Source organism: Chiroxiphia lanceolata, chromosome 27 (assembly GCF_009829145.1).
Source record: "Chiroxiphia lanceolata isolate bChiLan1 chromosome 27, bChiLan1.pri, whole genome shotgun sequence".
NCBI lineage: Eukaryota > Metazoa > Chordata > Aves > Passeriformes > Pipridae > Chiroxiphia > Chiroxiphia lanceolata.
In genome coordinates this window covers 567415-581345 of record NC_045663.1, presented here as the reverse complement: position 1 = coordinate 581345, position 13931 = coordinate 567415, and the positions used below count along the sequence as shown (strand labels likewise).

The window sequence follows — 13931 nt, the reverse complement described above, 5'->3', positions numbered from 1 at the left end:
CCAAAGGGGGAACAGGAGAGCTCTGCTGGAGGTGCTGCTGCAGGTTCCTGCTCCAGTCTGTGGTCACTGGGCAGACAAGGGGATCAGGGGCTTGTGTGAGGACTTGTGCTGCCTCCACACACGGATACCAGAGTCTGGAATTTTGAAGAATACTGAAAAGGGATTTAATAGGTCTAAAGAGCAAGTGATTGATGACTCTGAGGCATTTGTGTAGCAAACCTTTTCTGTTGGTGGCTGTGCTGGGAGGGTTTGGAGAGTGGGAAGGCTGGCACCTTTTCCCTCCAGCATTGGCATTTGCTCCCCCCATCTATCCATGTTTTGTTTTGGGGGTCCTCAGCTGCACCTGCAGAGTGCAAATCCTTTGCTGACCCGGGGATGCTGAGAGTGGGAGTTGCCACGTTTTCTAATGGCTCTGGGAATTTCTCTTCAGTTGGATCATTCCCCTCAGTGAACGGGGAAGGTCCTTCTCTGCACGGCCAGAACAGCCTGATGTGAACTTGAACTTGTTTCCTCCCCAGTATTTTTGGGTTCTGGCTTGCTCCTGGGTGATTCATCCTTGCCGATCTATTGGCATTTTTTATATAAACAAGTGGCTTGAGCGGAGGTTCAGAAAATAGTTCTGGGAGGCCATGCTGGGGTCTGACAGCGTTTCTGGTCTTGGGAAATGTCTTCAGCCAGAGTCTCATCCCAACCATGTGGTGCCATCTCCTCATGGAAAAGTCTACTGACTGCCCACGTGTCCTTAGAAATCACAGTCCTGAGAGAAGCAGGATTCGGTTTCCGTTGCTTCCCTCCCTTCCTGCTGATTATTCCTCCAGCCACAGGTGCTGCTGACTTGGGATCCAGTGCTCGGGGGCAGTAATTCTGCAAAGGCACTTCTCCCATGTCAGTGCTTACCCTGTCAGAGCTGTTAACTGCCACAGTAAAGCACTGAACCCACGAGGCCTTAACTTATTCTCTGGCCTGTGCTGCCCCTCCCAGGGGCATGAGCTGTGTCTGTCCCCAGAGCCTTGTGAAGGCAGAGCACGCTGCTCTAGGAGAGCATTCCTGCCATGTAATACCTGCTGTTCTTGGCCACCATGGATTTTTCTTTAACTTCACTGTTCTGGGCAGTTTAGGATTACTGAAAGCACAGACTCTGCCCAGTTCCTCTGAGCCCCCTGTTATCTCTGATGGCCCTGCCTGTTGCTGATAGTCTGTGTTCCCTTTGCTTAATTTCGTGTGACTTGTGGCTCCAGGACTTTGCTGAACACACAGAAACCTCATCTGCTGACTTCATCTGCCCTGAGGAACACTGAGAAATAAACCTGGGAGGGTGAGTGGGAGAGGGAGCAGCTCCAGGGGAGGAGGAGACGCTGGGGGCACGGTGGGTGTGTGAGGGGCTCTGCAGAACCTCCTGTGGCAGGAACTCAGGGCTACTTAAAACATGAATTATTGGCCTGGAGGAAGGAGGTCAGGCCAGATGGATTTTTTTCCTGTGGGGCAGGGGGAATTGGCTGCTCCTGGGCAGAGTCACCTGCAGTAATGGTGTAAAGGTGCAGTTACAGCCCTGTTTGTGCTGGATGGGGGCTCCTGACCCTACATGTTAATCATAAACCAGCCCTCTCCTCACCACCAGCCCCTTGCAATCTCCTGTTAATCTTCCTTGTTAAAACAGAAGGAGAAATTACCCCGCTCTTAAAAAAAGTATTAATTTTTAGAAGTGCTTCGGTACACAGAGCTGTGGTGATTTAGGAGAAATCAATATAACAGTTATTAAATTATATGGAAGACTTGGTTGTGGCTGAAACGAAGAGTTTCCTGGAATAAGAAACATCCTGGAACTTGTGTCGCTGTCCTGGAGTTATGTCTGCAGGGAACACAGACATTAAAATGCATTTGCAGGCAGTTGCCTGGCTCGGAGGCCTTGGAAGAACAAGTGGCCTTACATGCTCATGTCTTTGTCTTTGCACTGCGGGGTTGGGGTTTGGGCTGAGATAGTAACACTTCATAAACCCTCTGTGTGAGATGCCTGACACTTCCTGCAGGCCTGGGGTAAGGAAGGTGAGGGCTGTGGTTGTAACTGCTCACAGTGCACCGACTGAGTGCTCGGGGTGCTCTGATTTAGGCACCCTGAGCTGATCCCCAGGAGGAGGAGACCAGCTGATGTTATTCCAAAGCAATGTCTCCTTTTGGTTGGATGAACTGTGCCTTGAGAGTAAATCTTTCCCCTCTGTGTACAGGAGGAGCTCTTGGGGCCGTCTCAGGTGGAGATACCTATGGTTAAGGGAGAGGAATTTGGCTTTTGAGGTGTAATCTGTTGTCAGTTGTGCTTGGCTGTGGGTTGCAGGAACCAGTCGGGCCCTGGGGAGGGGGTAAAAGAGCCTGGAGGGCTCAGACATCCCCCCATTCCAGTCCTGATAGTTTTCATCTGTGTTGCAAGCAGTGATGTCCACTGTGGGCACGAGGGGATGGAGATCTGCCTTCTGAGGTTCTTGGCAGGGGCTGTGCCTGCCTCCTCCCTTCCCAAAGCCAACAAAAGCGGGAAAAGCCGTTCTGAAACACTCAGTGCTCTTAAAAACGATGGCAATAGAATCCAATAGCAGACCACGGGGACATGGCTTAAAATAGATGCTTTAATTCAAAGCAAGGTTGGTCTGAGTCAGGGGGTGCTGAAGGTTCCCCAGCACAGCAGCTCCCTGGGCTGTGCACTGGGGTTGGCTGGAAGGGGGGAGGTCAGATGCGAGTGCTGGAATAATCCTGCTGCCCTGTCCCTGTCTGGGAGCACACGTGTCCCTGGCTGAGCTGTGGGGAGCAGGGTTCTGGGGGCTCCCCTGGCAGTGTGGCAGTGGCGGTGCCGGGTGTTTGTCTCGCCCGCGGTGATGGGTGGTCACACCACGGTGACCACACCACAGTGACCACACCACAGTGACCACACCACCATGGGCCTGCAGGATCGATGAGCAGCCCTGGTTACCTGTGTCCTGTGCCCGCTTCCTCTGCCACTACAGGGCTGTTGGCTGCCCCATTTGTTCACTAACAGAAAAGGAAGAGGAAATAACCCACCTGCTTTTCCAAAAGTTGCACGAATAGCAGGAGGTGGTGGTTCAGTCAAGGTCACCAGCGAGTCGCTAATTAAGACACTGCAGAAATGAATTTGGCCTCTTCACTCCACACGTGTTGTTAAAAGCACCTGCCCTGGTGTTTTTCTTTCCCATTTGCTTGTGGAAAAACCCTCCAGGACGAGGTGTGTTGCAGGATGGAACGTGGATCCTCGCTGTTAAGGGCTGTTGATGTAACAGTCCCTGTGGAACCGCAGTGCTGCAGAGGGTTCTGCCCTTGGAAAGGAGCCTCGCTGCAGGTTTCTGTCCTGTGGGTGGTTTTCCAGCTCTGGGACCCAGCATGTTTTCCTTGGAGTGACCAGTCCTTCCTCCTCATCCGATGGCATAAAGCAAAATCCCCTCGCTCTGGTCTGTGTCCCTGGAGGGTCAGAGAGCACCCCATTTTCTGCTTGCCTCTCTCATGGGCCGACAGGGCCTTGGCTGGCTTCTGTCACTCCAAAGCTCTGTTTTTAGGGAAGTACCTCATAACGTGGGATTTTCCAGCTGTTCCCGGCACGAGGCCCCAGGAGCACTTCCAGCAGCAGCAGCAGCAGCAGCAGCGGGCAGCAAACGCGGGCTGGACGGCAGGACAGGGAGAGCTGCACTCCTGGGGAGCTGTGCCGTGGGGGTGTGGAAGGAGCGGGAGCAGGGAAGGAGAGGCTCGGAGCAGTCAGTGCTCCTGTGCCATCCCCAGCGCTGGGTCTGTGCACTGCTGGGTGTGCTGGGCAAACTGGGGCACTGGGACTGACCCCGCGGGCAGAGCCCGGCCCCGGGGCCAGGGAAGAGCAAACAGGAGCCTCTTGCACCCACTGCAAACACAACAGTTCTCAGGGATTTTCCTCCAGGCAAAGGGTTCTCTGGCTGATTCCCTTCCCCTCCAGCCTCGGGTGGCGTGGGAGCAGACTTTCTTAGGCTTACATCCCTTTCAGGTGTCCCTTCTTCTCTTCCCCACCAGAAATTTTGCTTATTTCTGTTACCAAAAACTGTTAAAGTTAAAAGGGACAGCCTTGGAAAGAGACGGCAGCATCCCTGGGAAGTAGCAGTGATCTAGGGAGGAAAGGGAAGGGAATGGCCACTCCTTTGGATTTCTAATGGCACAATTTGGGGTGGGGCAGGCACTGAAGACAAAGAGAGCACATGGCTTTGGGGGGGGACACCAACGTGGGAATACTCATGAGCTTTGTCACTTTGATCACTTCATCTGAGCCCCGAAGTGGGGAGGGCAGGGCAGGACCCCCAGCCCGGAGCAGGGGCTGTGCTGGGGGGACAGGCTGGAGTCGGTGGCCCGGGAGGGCACGGAGGGAGCCCGGAGCCCTCTGGCTCCGCGGAGCCCGGCGCTGTTTACTGAGCTCTGTGGTTGGATTACACCACGTACAGTAATTCTCCTCGCACTGCCAGTAATTTCACTGACTTACCAAGCAGGCATCATTTCCTGAAAGTCAGCCCTGGACTTAGAGGAAGTAAGAGCCCTCTCGTCGTGACTAAACACTCTATGCAAATCTCCGGGCGCAGGACAGCGGCTCTGCCGGGCCCTTTGCCTCCATTTTCCCTCCCGCCTGCTGAATGTTGGTTTTTAAAGCCCCCGATGAGCCCCGGCCGTGAATGGACCTTTCCTCACTTTGCACTGAGCACCCTCCCCCTGCCGCTGCCGCCGACAGCCCCCCGAATGCTGCTCTAAAATGTCCCAAATGCACTTCTGGCTAAAGTTCCCGTCTCTCTACAAGGTAATGCCTGATTTTTCCTGGTTTTTTTCCTGCTCCTCGGAATTCCCGGTGCGCTTGGCTGTGGGCAGCCGGCCCCAGCTGCTCCCCGGGCAGTTGTGCAGTGGCAGCAGAGTTTTGGGAATGGTGTCTGTCCGCGTTGGGCACCGGGAACAGATTGATTGTCCCGAAGATGTGATTTGTGTTTTGCTGGAACCTGCCTTGCTGGCCGCTGTTCTGTCACTCGGAACTCGGTCACTGAGTGTGGAATTTGGAGGGAAGGAGCTGTGTGGGAATCGATCCGTGTGTTTGTGTGGGTGTGATGGCTTTGGGGGGGTTTATTTCCAAAGCAGATGCTGGCTGCAGGGAGCGAGGGGAACACCGGCTGGCCAGAGCTGAACCCTCCCCATTGCCGGTTTGTTGCCCTGAATTTAGAAAACTTTTGGGGTTTGGCAGCTAAAAGATTTTATAGTGATTGTCTGCAGCTCCTGAAACATAATGTGCTTAGTCTGTGATTTCTGAGGTGCCAGATCTCTCCTTGCTGACAGCGTGGCTGTGGTTGTGGGTGTGTATTTGGGTATATACATGGGTTTTTTGGTTTTTAATAAAACCCCCTCTCGCCTGGGTGCTGTGCTGTGCAGTCATCCAGAGCTGCTCTGCAGACACTGTTTCCTCAGTGTCTGGATTGTGAGAGAATAAAACATTTCTAATGATGGCCAAAAATATTTTTAGGATGCTCATTCCTTCTGTATTTAGACTTCACCTGTTCTTTTTTTTATTTATATCATTTATTTATATCATTATTTTTAACACTTTGTTTTGACCAAAGGAACTGAGCTGTTCCCAGGGGCTTGGAGAAAGGTTGAGTGTTTGGGCTGGTTTACCCTGATTTTTTCCTAGTCTTTTCTAGGGAGTGAGTTGTTGGGTTTGATAATCTCAGTTTTGGGATAATGACAGGAATACCATGTGCCACAGCAGCGTCAGTTCATCCTCTGCTCCGAGACCCACCTGCAGCCCTGCCCCCAGCTCTGGGTCCTCGGCCCAGGACAGGCCTGGACCTGCTGGGGCCAGTCCAGAGGAGGCCACGGAGATGCCAAATCCCAGGAATGAGATTTATGTAGAGAACCGTTGCGGAAAAACATCTGAAGTAAAAATCCTGCCTGGCAGGACAAATTCCATCTGTTGCAGAAGTGCAACTTTACTGAAACAGAAGTGCTGTTACTGTAAAACCTCATGTTTCCAATGAGAAACCCTTAAAATTCTGGTTAATCAGTCTGAAACAGGGACAAAATAACTTGTTTCAAACCCCGACACCTGAGGATCCTGACCATGAGCTCTTGGTTGAGGTGATGATCCTTCTTTTTCCCCTGAGGACATCAAGGCAGCTGCTCCGGTTTGGGCCAGATAAACCAGTGGAGTGATTAGTCCAGGCATGGTTTGTACTGGTTATGGTTATTTGTGGCCTTTTGTTAAGCAATTACTCTGGGTTTGATAGAAGCAGGGCCAATTTAGTGCCTGGTGGTGGAAGTTCTTTGGGCGGGGAACCTGGCAGGTGATTAACTTTAGTGCTCTTTAGATAATGCAATTAGTTAAGACAAATGGGAGACTCTGGAAGTTGGTGACTAATGCCTTGTAATGCTGGGAGAGGATGGGATCACTGCATCACTTCCAGGACTGGTATTGTCCTCTCTCTGCCTTGGAGGCTGGTTTCCTCTCCCCAGTTCAGCCCAGTGCCCTGACCAGTGGTGAGGCTGGAACCTTTGCTGGGGATGGAAGGGGCTGGGTTTGGGAAGGTGGGGGACACTTGCTGGGATGTCTCAGGTGGTGTCACAGGGCTTTCCCAGATCCTGCTGCTATTCCAGCCCAGCCCTTGCCTGGCCTTGGGACCCGGACATGCAGTGGCCACTCTGGGCTGCCCCACAGCCTCCTGCTGCCATAACAGCAGATGTACAGATGTTTCCTCCTGACCTAACCTCTGTCAGTGCCACTTGCAGGTGAACAAACCCTGCTCAGAGGTGTCTCACCATGGCTCAGTGACGGGACCAGCCGGGGATCCTGCACAGGGCACTCGCTCTGGCCAAGGCCATGTTCACCCGAGTGTTGTTCTGCTTTCTCAAGTGTGAAAGGGAGTCCAGAGATCCCCTAATTCTGAGGTGATGAATCTGGGTGCCTGTTCACCCTGCAGACACCTTGGTTTCTGGGTAATCTCAAAATAGCCCCAGAAATACCAAGAGCAAGAGCTGCACAGGAAGCGCTGCCCGTTGGGCACATGGCAGCACCCGCTGCTGGCAGGAGGTGCCACCCTGCTCTGCCAGACCCATGGACAGCCCTTCCTCCTGGAGTTCCTGGGTCCCCTGGTTGGTATTTGAGGAATCCAACCCCCCACATCACACCTGCCATTCCTTTAGTGCCAGCGCCTGCACACAGCGGCTTCAGGAGACATCCCCGGGAGGAGGGGAAGGGAACGTGTCCCGGAGGTTTAAACACTGAAACCCGTAACTTTGGATAGCAATTAGGGGGTGTCTGACCCAGCTCTTGGCCTGAAGCTCTCAGGAACAGCACGGCCAGTCTCAGCTGCTCGAGGGTTTATGTCAGGCAGGGCTAAGTGACTCTTAAAACTCTTTGGCTGCCTTTCTGCCTGGAGTGGGAATCTGGCCCTTAACTAGAAATGAGCAGCAATTCCTCCTGTACCAGCCCCTGGCTCTACTGGCAGAGGTTTATCACGCTGCTCTGGCTGGGCTGTGCTGACAGAGCTGACCCCTGTGACGAACCACAGACCTGACTGGTGTTGGCAGAGGCTGTGAGGCACCAAGACAGACCTACTGGTCTGTCTGCCCATCCCTCTGGGATAGAGGCTCATCTCCAGCCAGACCTGAGTGCTGGAGCTTGGTGCTGGAAGTACATTGATCTTCAGTAAACAGCAGACAAAGTTCTTCTGCTTTGACAAAGCTTGAAAGTGATGTTTGGTATGGGAGGAGGGCTGAGGTGATGGGATGGAGCCGGGGAAGGGGTAGGGGTCTGTGCCACAGCCAAGGATGTAGAGCAAGAAGTGCTTATCAGCTCTTGGTTCTTACCACCTGAAATATAGAAATCAGACCAGAGGTTGATGTTAGGGAGGGGACTGAAGGCTCTTTCTGAGCCAAAGTCTGTGTGAGACAAAGCAACAGCATGACTGGGCTGACACCAAATAATTGCAAACCCCCTCAGCCCAGGCACCAGAAAAAGAGCAAGAGCAGAACCTGGTTCCTGTTGCTGGAGCACAGTCCTTGTCCAGGCTGAGGCTGGCCCTTGGGAAGAAGATGGGTAGATTTGCCCAGATTTACCTAAATGCAAATCCAGGTGACAGCAGCACTCCGGGGAGCCTCGTGTGTGCAGGGCCTGCCAGGAGGAGAGGGATGTTTCCCAGGGGCTCCAGGTAGAGCCATGTTGGAAATGGCAGTGAAAGAGCCACATTGTGATCAGGTGTGGCTGGTTCTCTGTGGGCCTCTGCACATGAATGAAATCCTGGGGTCCTTAGGGGGTCAGGCTGAGGCCTTTGCACCCCTCAGCAGCCTCTTTAATGAGGCACAAACTGCAGGGAACCGATACCTCTCTCCCACTCCTCCGTGTGCAGGGATGTGCACAGCCCGAGTCAGCCCTGACCGTGTGCCCGCACTCCTGGCCAGGGCTTTTCCTGCTTTTTCAAGAAACAGGTTTTCCAGCTGCACCACAGAGCGTGTCCTCAGGCTCAGGTTAATCTCTGAGCTTTGTGGGGCATGAAGTGACGGGGCTGCTCATCCGACAGCAAGAAATTAGAACTTGCTGGCTGAGGGAGGAAGGAGCTCTCTGGTCTCACCCTGCCTCCTCTAACCGTGGTCGTGTCTCCATTTCAGGATTCTTCATACCTCGATGAGCTCTCCAACAACTCCCTGTTCTCGTCCCCCGCGGATTCCCTCTCGGACATCGCGGATCCCAAGGACTTCCTGCCCGCCGACAGCCTCAACCACGTGCCAACACTGTGGGATGTGAGCACGCCGCAGAACCCCATCGAGGTAGGGGCTGCTCCTCCCTCGTCCTCCCCAGAAGACACCTCAGGCTTCATCCTGTGGGGCTTTTAAGGAATTCAGAAACCAACCCAATTCCTCTGGGTGAGGTTGAGGTGTGATGATGCTGTTCTGCTGTTACCAGCTTCACTGGAGGAGGGAAGGGGTGAAGTGGTGACACATATTTGGTCTCCTGGGAGCAGAAGGGAATCTGGGCACCCTCAGAGGGATTCACACACTCTTCCAGAGTGCAGCACAGGCACTAGCTCTTTCTCCTGGCAGTTGTGGCAGGGAGGTACATCCCAAGAAGGATGTATCCCTAAAACATTCAGCAGGTCCAGTGTGACCCGGACAGGGCACTCAGGAGTGCTGAAGGGATGGGCTCCAGGAAAACCACCCTGACATGGATCATTAACTGCCCCCCCCCAGCAGCAGCACCTTTTGTTTGTTCTCCAGGGCAAATATTTCAGTTACAATGACTGAAAAACTATCTCAACTTTAGACACACCGTTTGTGTTTACTTTGTGAGTCCAAGTCCCTGCAAGCTTTTACATCCCGGAGTTTTCCGGGGCGTGGGATCTCCTGGCAATCCCACAGCAGCATGTGGTCCTGGCCATGTTCACCAGCCCTCTGCCATCTGCTCTGCCTCAGCTGGGGGCTGACACAGTCACCAGGGGCAGCCACCTCCTCCTGGGGTTGTTGGAGCCACATCATCCCCATCCACTGGATCCGGGTCCCGGCTCCCACCGAGCTGTGCCGTGGGTTTCCTTTGTAGGTCACTCTCTTAGGAAGAATGAGGGAAAACACTCATTGTGGATACCCCAGGAGGCAGCCTGGGGTGCCTGTGCCATAGTCATTGCTGCATTTTGAGGCTCTCCTGTGCTCAGAGGCTGCATTTTGCAGCCAGTGTCTCTGGCTGTGTTGCCATGAGACAATCACACACAGTCTGCAAACCTAGGACCAGCAAAAACTTACTGGGAAAAGCTGTTCTAAATTCAGTGTGAAGAAATAAGTATTGTGCAAGTGTGAGACTGACTCTATGGGCACAGCAGTGTCTCCAGCCTTGGCCCCATCCCTGTCCCTGTCCCTGTCCCCTGCTGTTCCTCACGTCCTGCCCTCGCCCCTTTTGTCCTGTGGAGCACTTGGACTCAGATAAGGCCAATTAGCTCCTTGGAATTCCATTTATAAACAACTTCCTTTGGAAAGGAATCTCCAGCTATTTTAAACGTTTTCTTATCTGTGTTTTCTGGAGACAGAGATGGTTTGGGCGGGGTTGTTGCTTTTTGGGCTGTTTTTTAACTGAGTGATATTTCCTGAGGAGGTGTCAGGGAGGTGCATCCTGGACAGGAGATTTTGGTTTCATTTTTGCTTGGAGGGGGCACTGTGGACCAGGACACTGGGTGAAAGGATTGTCAAACTGACTCATCATTGGCAGCTGCACGTTGGTACATGATATCAGCAGTTTGGATAATCTCTCCCTATCCATTCCCACATCCTGGCAGTGTAATTGTCCACAGAATTGCAGGAATTTTGGCTTTCCAGCAGCCATCAGCCAGAGCAGTCACTAAGCTTCAGTACAAATGGAGCATCAGTCACGTTACACCCGAGCAGATCCATCCTGATCCATCCTGATCCGTGTGATCCAGGACATCACTCAGCTGTGGCTGTGCAGCCAGCTCTGCCCTCGCTGGGCTGGGTTATCAGGACTGTAGTTTTTCCAGAATTTCTGTTTCAGAGACCCAGGCAGAGCAGGAACATCAGTCTCTCACAGTTCTGATAGGTGGGACATCCCTGGGGCCAAGCTGGGTGCATCCTGTGGGAGACCCACCTGTGGATCCCAGGTACAGGAACAGCTTTGTGCCTTGTCCTCTTTAAAAATAAACATTCCAAGCTCCCTGAGAGCCCCTGGACTGAGGTGCCCCGTGCTGAGTCTGGAGTGGGGTGTTATGGCTGAGGAGGAAGGGGCTGGATATAGAGCTGTCTCCATGTGCCTGTGGGGAGAGTTGTTATCCCGAGGAGAGGAGCTGCATCCAGTGCCTTGGCTGTTTATCAGTCAGGAATGGGCAGTTAGGGAAGAGCTGCCACCCTGTGAAATATTTGCAGGAGCAGCAGACAAAACAGTTCCCTTTGTAATGGAGCTGGGAAATACCATTTAAAAATAGTCCCTGTCATATCGTGTTTTCTCTCATCCATCTCACACATTCCCAGTGTTTTTAAGGCTGGGAAGCACAGACTTGCTTCGGAAGCCTGTGGCTGGAATTTTGGAGCTGCTCATGCAGTTTTTTATAGCTTGTTGACAGCATTCACCCTTCTCCCAGCTCAGTACCCAGAGAAGGGATTTACACAGGGGGGGCTTGGCCTGGGACTGATTCCCTTCCCAGGGAAGTCATGGTGAGATGGGACAAAATGGAGAATAATGCAGAGAGGAAAAAAGTGGAGTAAGACCGAGGCTGTGATTGTGCAATTATCACTCTCCCTCCTGCTTCCAGCCCCGTGTTCTCACGGATCTGTGTTCCTCTTCTCTGGATGCCCTTGGAACAGAGGGAGGAGAAAATCAACTGGGAGGTGAGGGAGGGTGGAGAAAGGCAGGAATTGTACAGGTGGATCATCCATCTCTCACTGCAGCTCCTGATCCCACCTGCTCTGGCCCTCACAGCACATTCTCACCTGTGTGGGTGGTTTTCAAATGCTCTGAGCAACCAAGGTTCCTGTTGCATCCTCTGCAGTTCCTGGGGTGGAATGCTGAGTGCCAAAGGTGGATCAGGATAGCAGAGCTTTGTACTTTGGGGACTGTGTGATGCAAAACCAGCCCTGTATTCACCTCCCACTGCTGGAGCAGCAAGAACACCTCCTGCCCTTCCAGCAGCTCCAGGCCTTCCTCCTGCCTGAGACCAAACTCTGAGCTGGGATTTGTAGGTGGGGATGTTTCACCTGCTCTCCAGATTTGCTGGCACTAAAAGCAGCTCTTCCGTCCAGCTTCCTTCTGGTAATTCTGACTCAGGCTTCCAGGAATGGAGGGTGGGTTTTTTCTTTCTTCTTCTTTTTATTTTTTTGATTTTATTTAAAAATAGGAGTGTTTATGCCTAAGATCTTCCCATCTTTCTCTGCTGCTGGTGGAGCATGAGGCTCTGTGAGCCTGGCAGTCTGCACAGGCTGTAAACTTGGAGTAGTGCTGCTCCTGGAGTTGCTGATTGCTTTGGATGCCACGAGCTGCTGGCCTGACCTTGCTCGCTGTCGGGAAATTCCAGGGTGAATTTGTTTGTGTGGGAGCAGACAAAGGATCTCCTTGCCTGAGCCCCCCCAGCCCAGAGTGTCTGGGGAGCTCTCTCTCCTCGCTGGCAGTGGCACAGCAGGCTGGATGGGCCAGGGATCACACTGTGTCCAGGGATCTTTGTTGCTGTATTTCTGTGCTTGCTGGGGTTGGAGGGCTGAGGGTTTGGAGCTTTCCTCACCTGCACCCTTTGTGTTCCAGCTGTTCTCATCCAGCACACCATTCTCTGGCCTGAATAGCTCCCATGACCACGTTCCTGCTGTCCCCAACACCCCACTCCTCATCAGCTACCAGGTGAGAGCGATGGGTGGCTTCTGTGGGAGGGGACACCAGGCTCCTGGTGACATCCCAGTGTGGGGGAGCAGTTCTGACCCTTTTCCCTCCAGAGGGAATGAGACAAGAAAACACAGGTCCCTGCCTTTTGCAGAAGTGTGCTGTATTTCCTGGGGTGGAACCTCACTGTGTTAAGGGACACTTTGGGCTCTCAGGACTTTCCCCTGTGCTACTGGCACCACGCTGGTTTAAAGCTGTGCCAGGGGAGGGCACAGCCCATCCGAAAAGTGCTGCAAACATCTTTCCCCAATTCAGTGAGGACCAGGCAGCTCTTACAGCCCCTGGGGTCGGCCCCCACTGGTGGTTTCCCTTAGTCTGTAATGAGATGGATTGTGTCTGGAGGGTTTGGGGGATGGTTTCAGTGGCAGGTTGTGGCAGGGCACAGCACTGCACGTGTCCATAGCTCAACTTTAACGCTGGGTCAACACTTCTCTCCAGTCTCAGGCTCCTGCAGAGGAGGAGGATGAGGGTGAGGAGGAAGAAACAGAAGAGTTGGGGCAAACGGAGACCTATGCAGAATACATCCCTTCAAAGTGTGAGTGTTGCTATGGGAAGTGCTGTTCACTCCATTGTGGACCAGCCTATTTCACTGCTCCCTTAATTTCCTGGGAGCAGTATCTGGTGTTTGCTGTGGCACCTCCCAGGCTTGTGGTTTTCTGGGAAAACTCTTCAGTGACCAGGGCTGCGGCCTGTTGATGAGCTCTGAGGTGCCCCTGGGAGTAAAGACCTCGACTTACCCGTGTTCTGTTGTCATTTAGCCAAGATTGGGAAGCACCACCCTGACCTGGTGGTTGAGACGAGTACCCTGTCCAGCGTTCCCCCCCCTGACATCACCTACAGCCTGTCCCTGCCGTGCTCCGTGGCTGACAAAGGCTCCCTCTCTGCACTACAGCTGGAAGCAATCATCTATGCCTGCCAGGTACTGCCTGCACCTTGCTCATCTCCTACCCCTCAAGAAAACTGCCTCTGGCAGGGACAGGTGTTAAAATAACTATAATTCAGGTGGTGAAACTCCTTTGGCATTTTAAGTGCCTTTCAAAGGATTATTTGAAGCCAGGGAGTTCTGTGGGGTCTGTTTCCCAAAGGGGCAAGAACCCTGGACTTTTCTTGTGGAGAGCTGTACATTTTGGGGCCTTTTCCATGAACTGCCACTTGTGAGCTTGGCCCTGACCCCTGACCCTTCCTGCCATCCTTTATCTGAGCAGGACGTGCACGTGCATTGATGGGATGTGTGGAAGGGTTAAGTAGTGCTCACATCAAAGCTGTTAGCAAAGGCAAATCTAGTTTAATTTCCAGTTCTGTTCTTGATTTTGCAGCAACATGAAGTTTTATTGCCCAATGGGCAGCGAGCTGGGTTCCTCATTGGGGACGGTGCCGGAGTGGGAAAGGGCAGGACCGTTGCGGGCATCATCTTTGAAAATTATCTTAAAGGGAGGAAAAAAGCTCTGTGGTAAGTTGTTGGGTTTTTTTCTCTCTTTTCCCGTAAGACCTCGGAGTTAGTTTGGATCTAGAAGTAAGGAATTCC

General features: G+C 52.9%; 1 protein-coding gene and 1 long non-coding RNA gene across 4 annotated transcripts in view; one reads left to right on the top strand and one right to left on the bottom strand.

Annotated features, from left to right (window-relative positions):
• Positions 1 to 13931, top strand: part of SBNO2 (strawberry notch homolog 2) — a 47074-nt gene that overhangs the window by 15833 nt on the left and 17310 nt on the right. For 2 of the 3 annotated variants that reach the window (XM_032712150.1, XM_032712149.1), the window contains exons 5-9: positions 8653 to 8811; positions 12275 to 12367; positions 12845 to 12941; positions 13165 to 13325; positions 13723 to 13856. In XM_032712150.1, coding sequence (XP_032568041.1) covers positions 8653 to 8811; positions 12275 to 12367; positions 12845 to 12941; positions 13165 to 13325; positions 13723 to 13856 — 644 coding nt within the window. Of the gene's footprint in view, positions 1 to 4469; positions 4805 to 8652; positions 8812 to 12274; positions 12368 to 12844; positions 12942 to 13164; positions 13326 to 13722; positions 13857 to 13931 lie in introns of those variants that run through there. The other variant, XM_032712151.1, reaches the window with a different exon arrangement.
• LOC116799215 lies at positions 147 to 3793 on the bottom strand. Its single transcript, XR_004361019.1, has 2 exons — positions 3046 to 3793; positions 147 to 2256 (listed from the first exon to the last, which is right to left on the bottom strand). It is a non-coding gene; the product is annotated as an uncharacterized LOC116799215 (long non-coding RNA).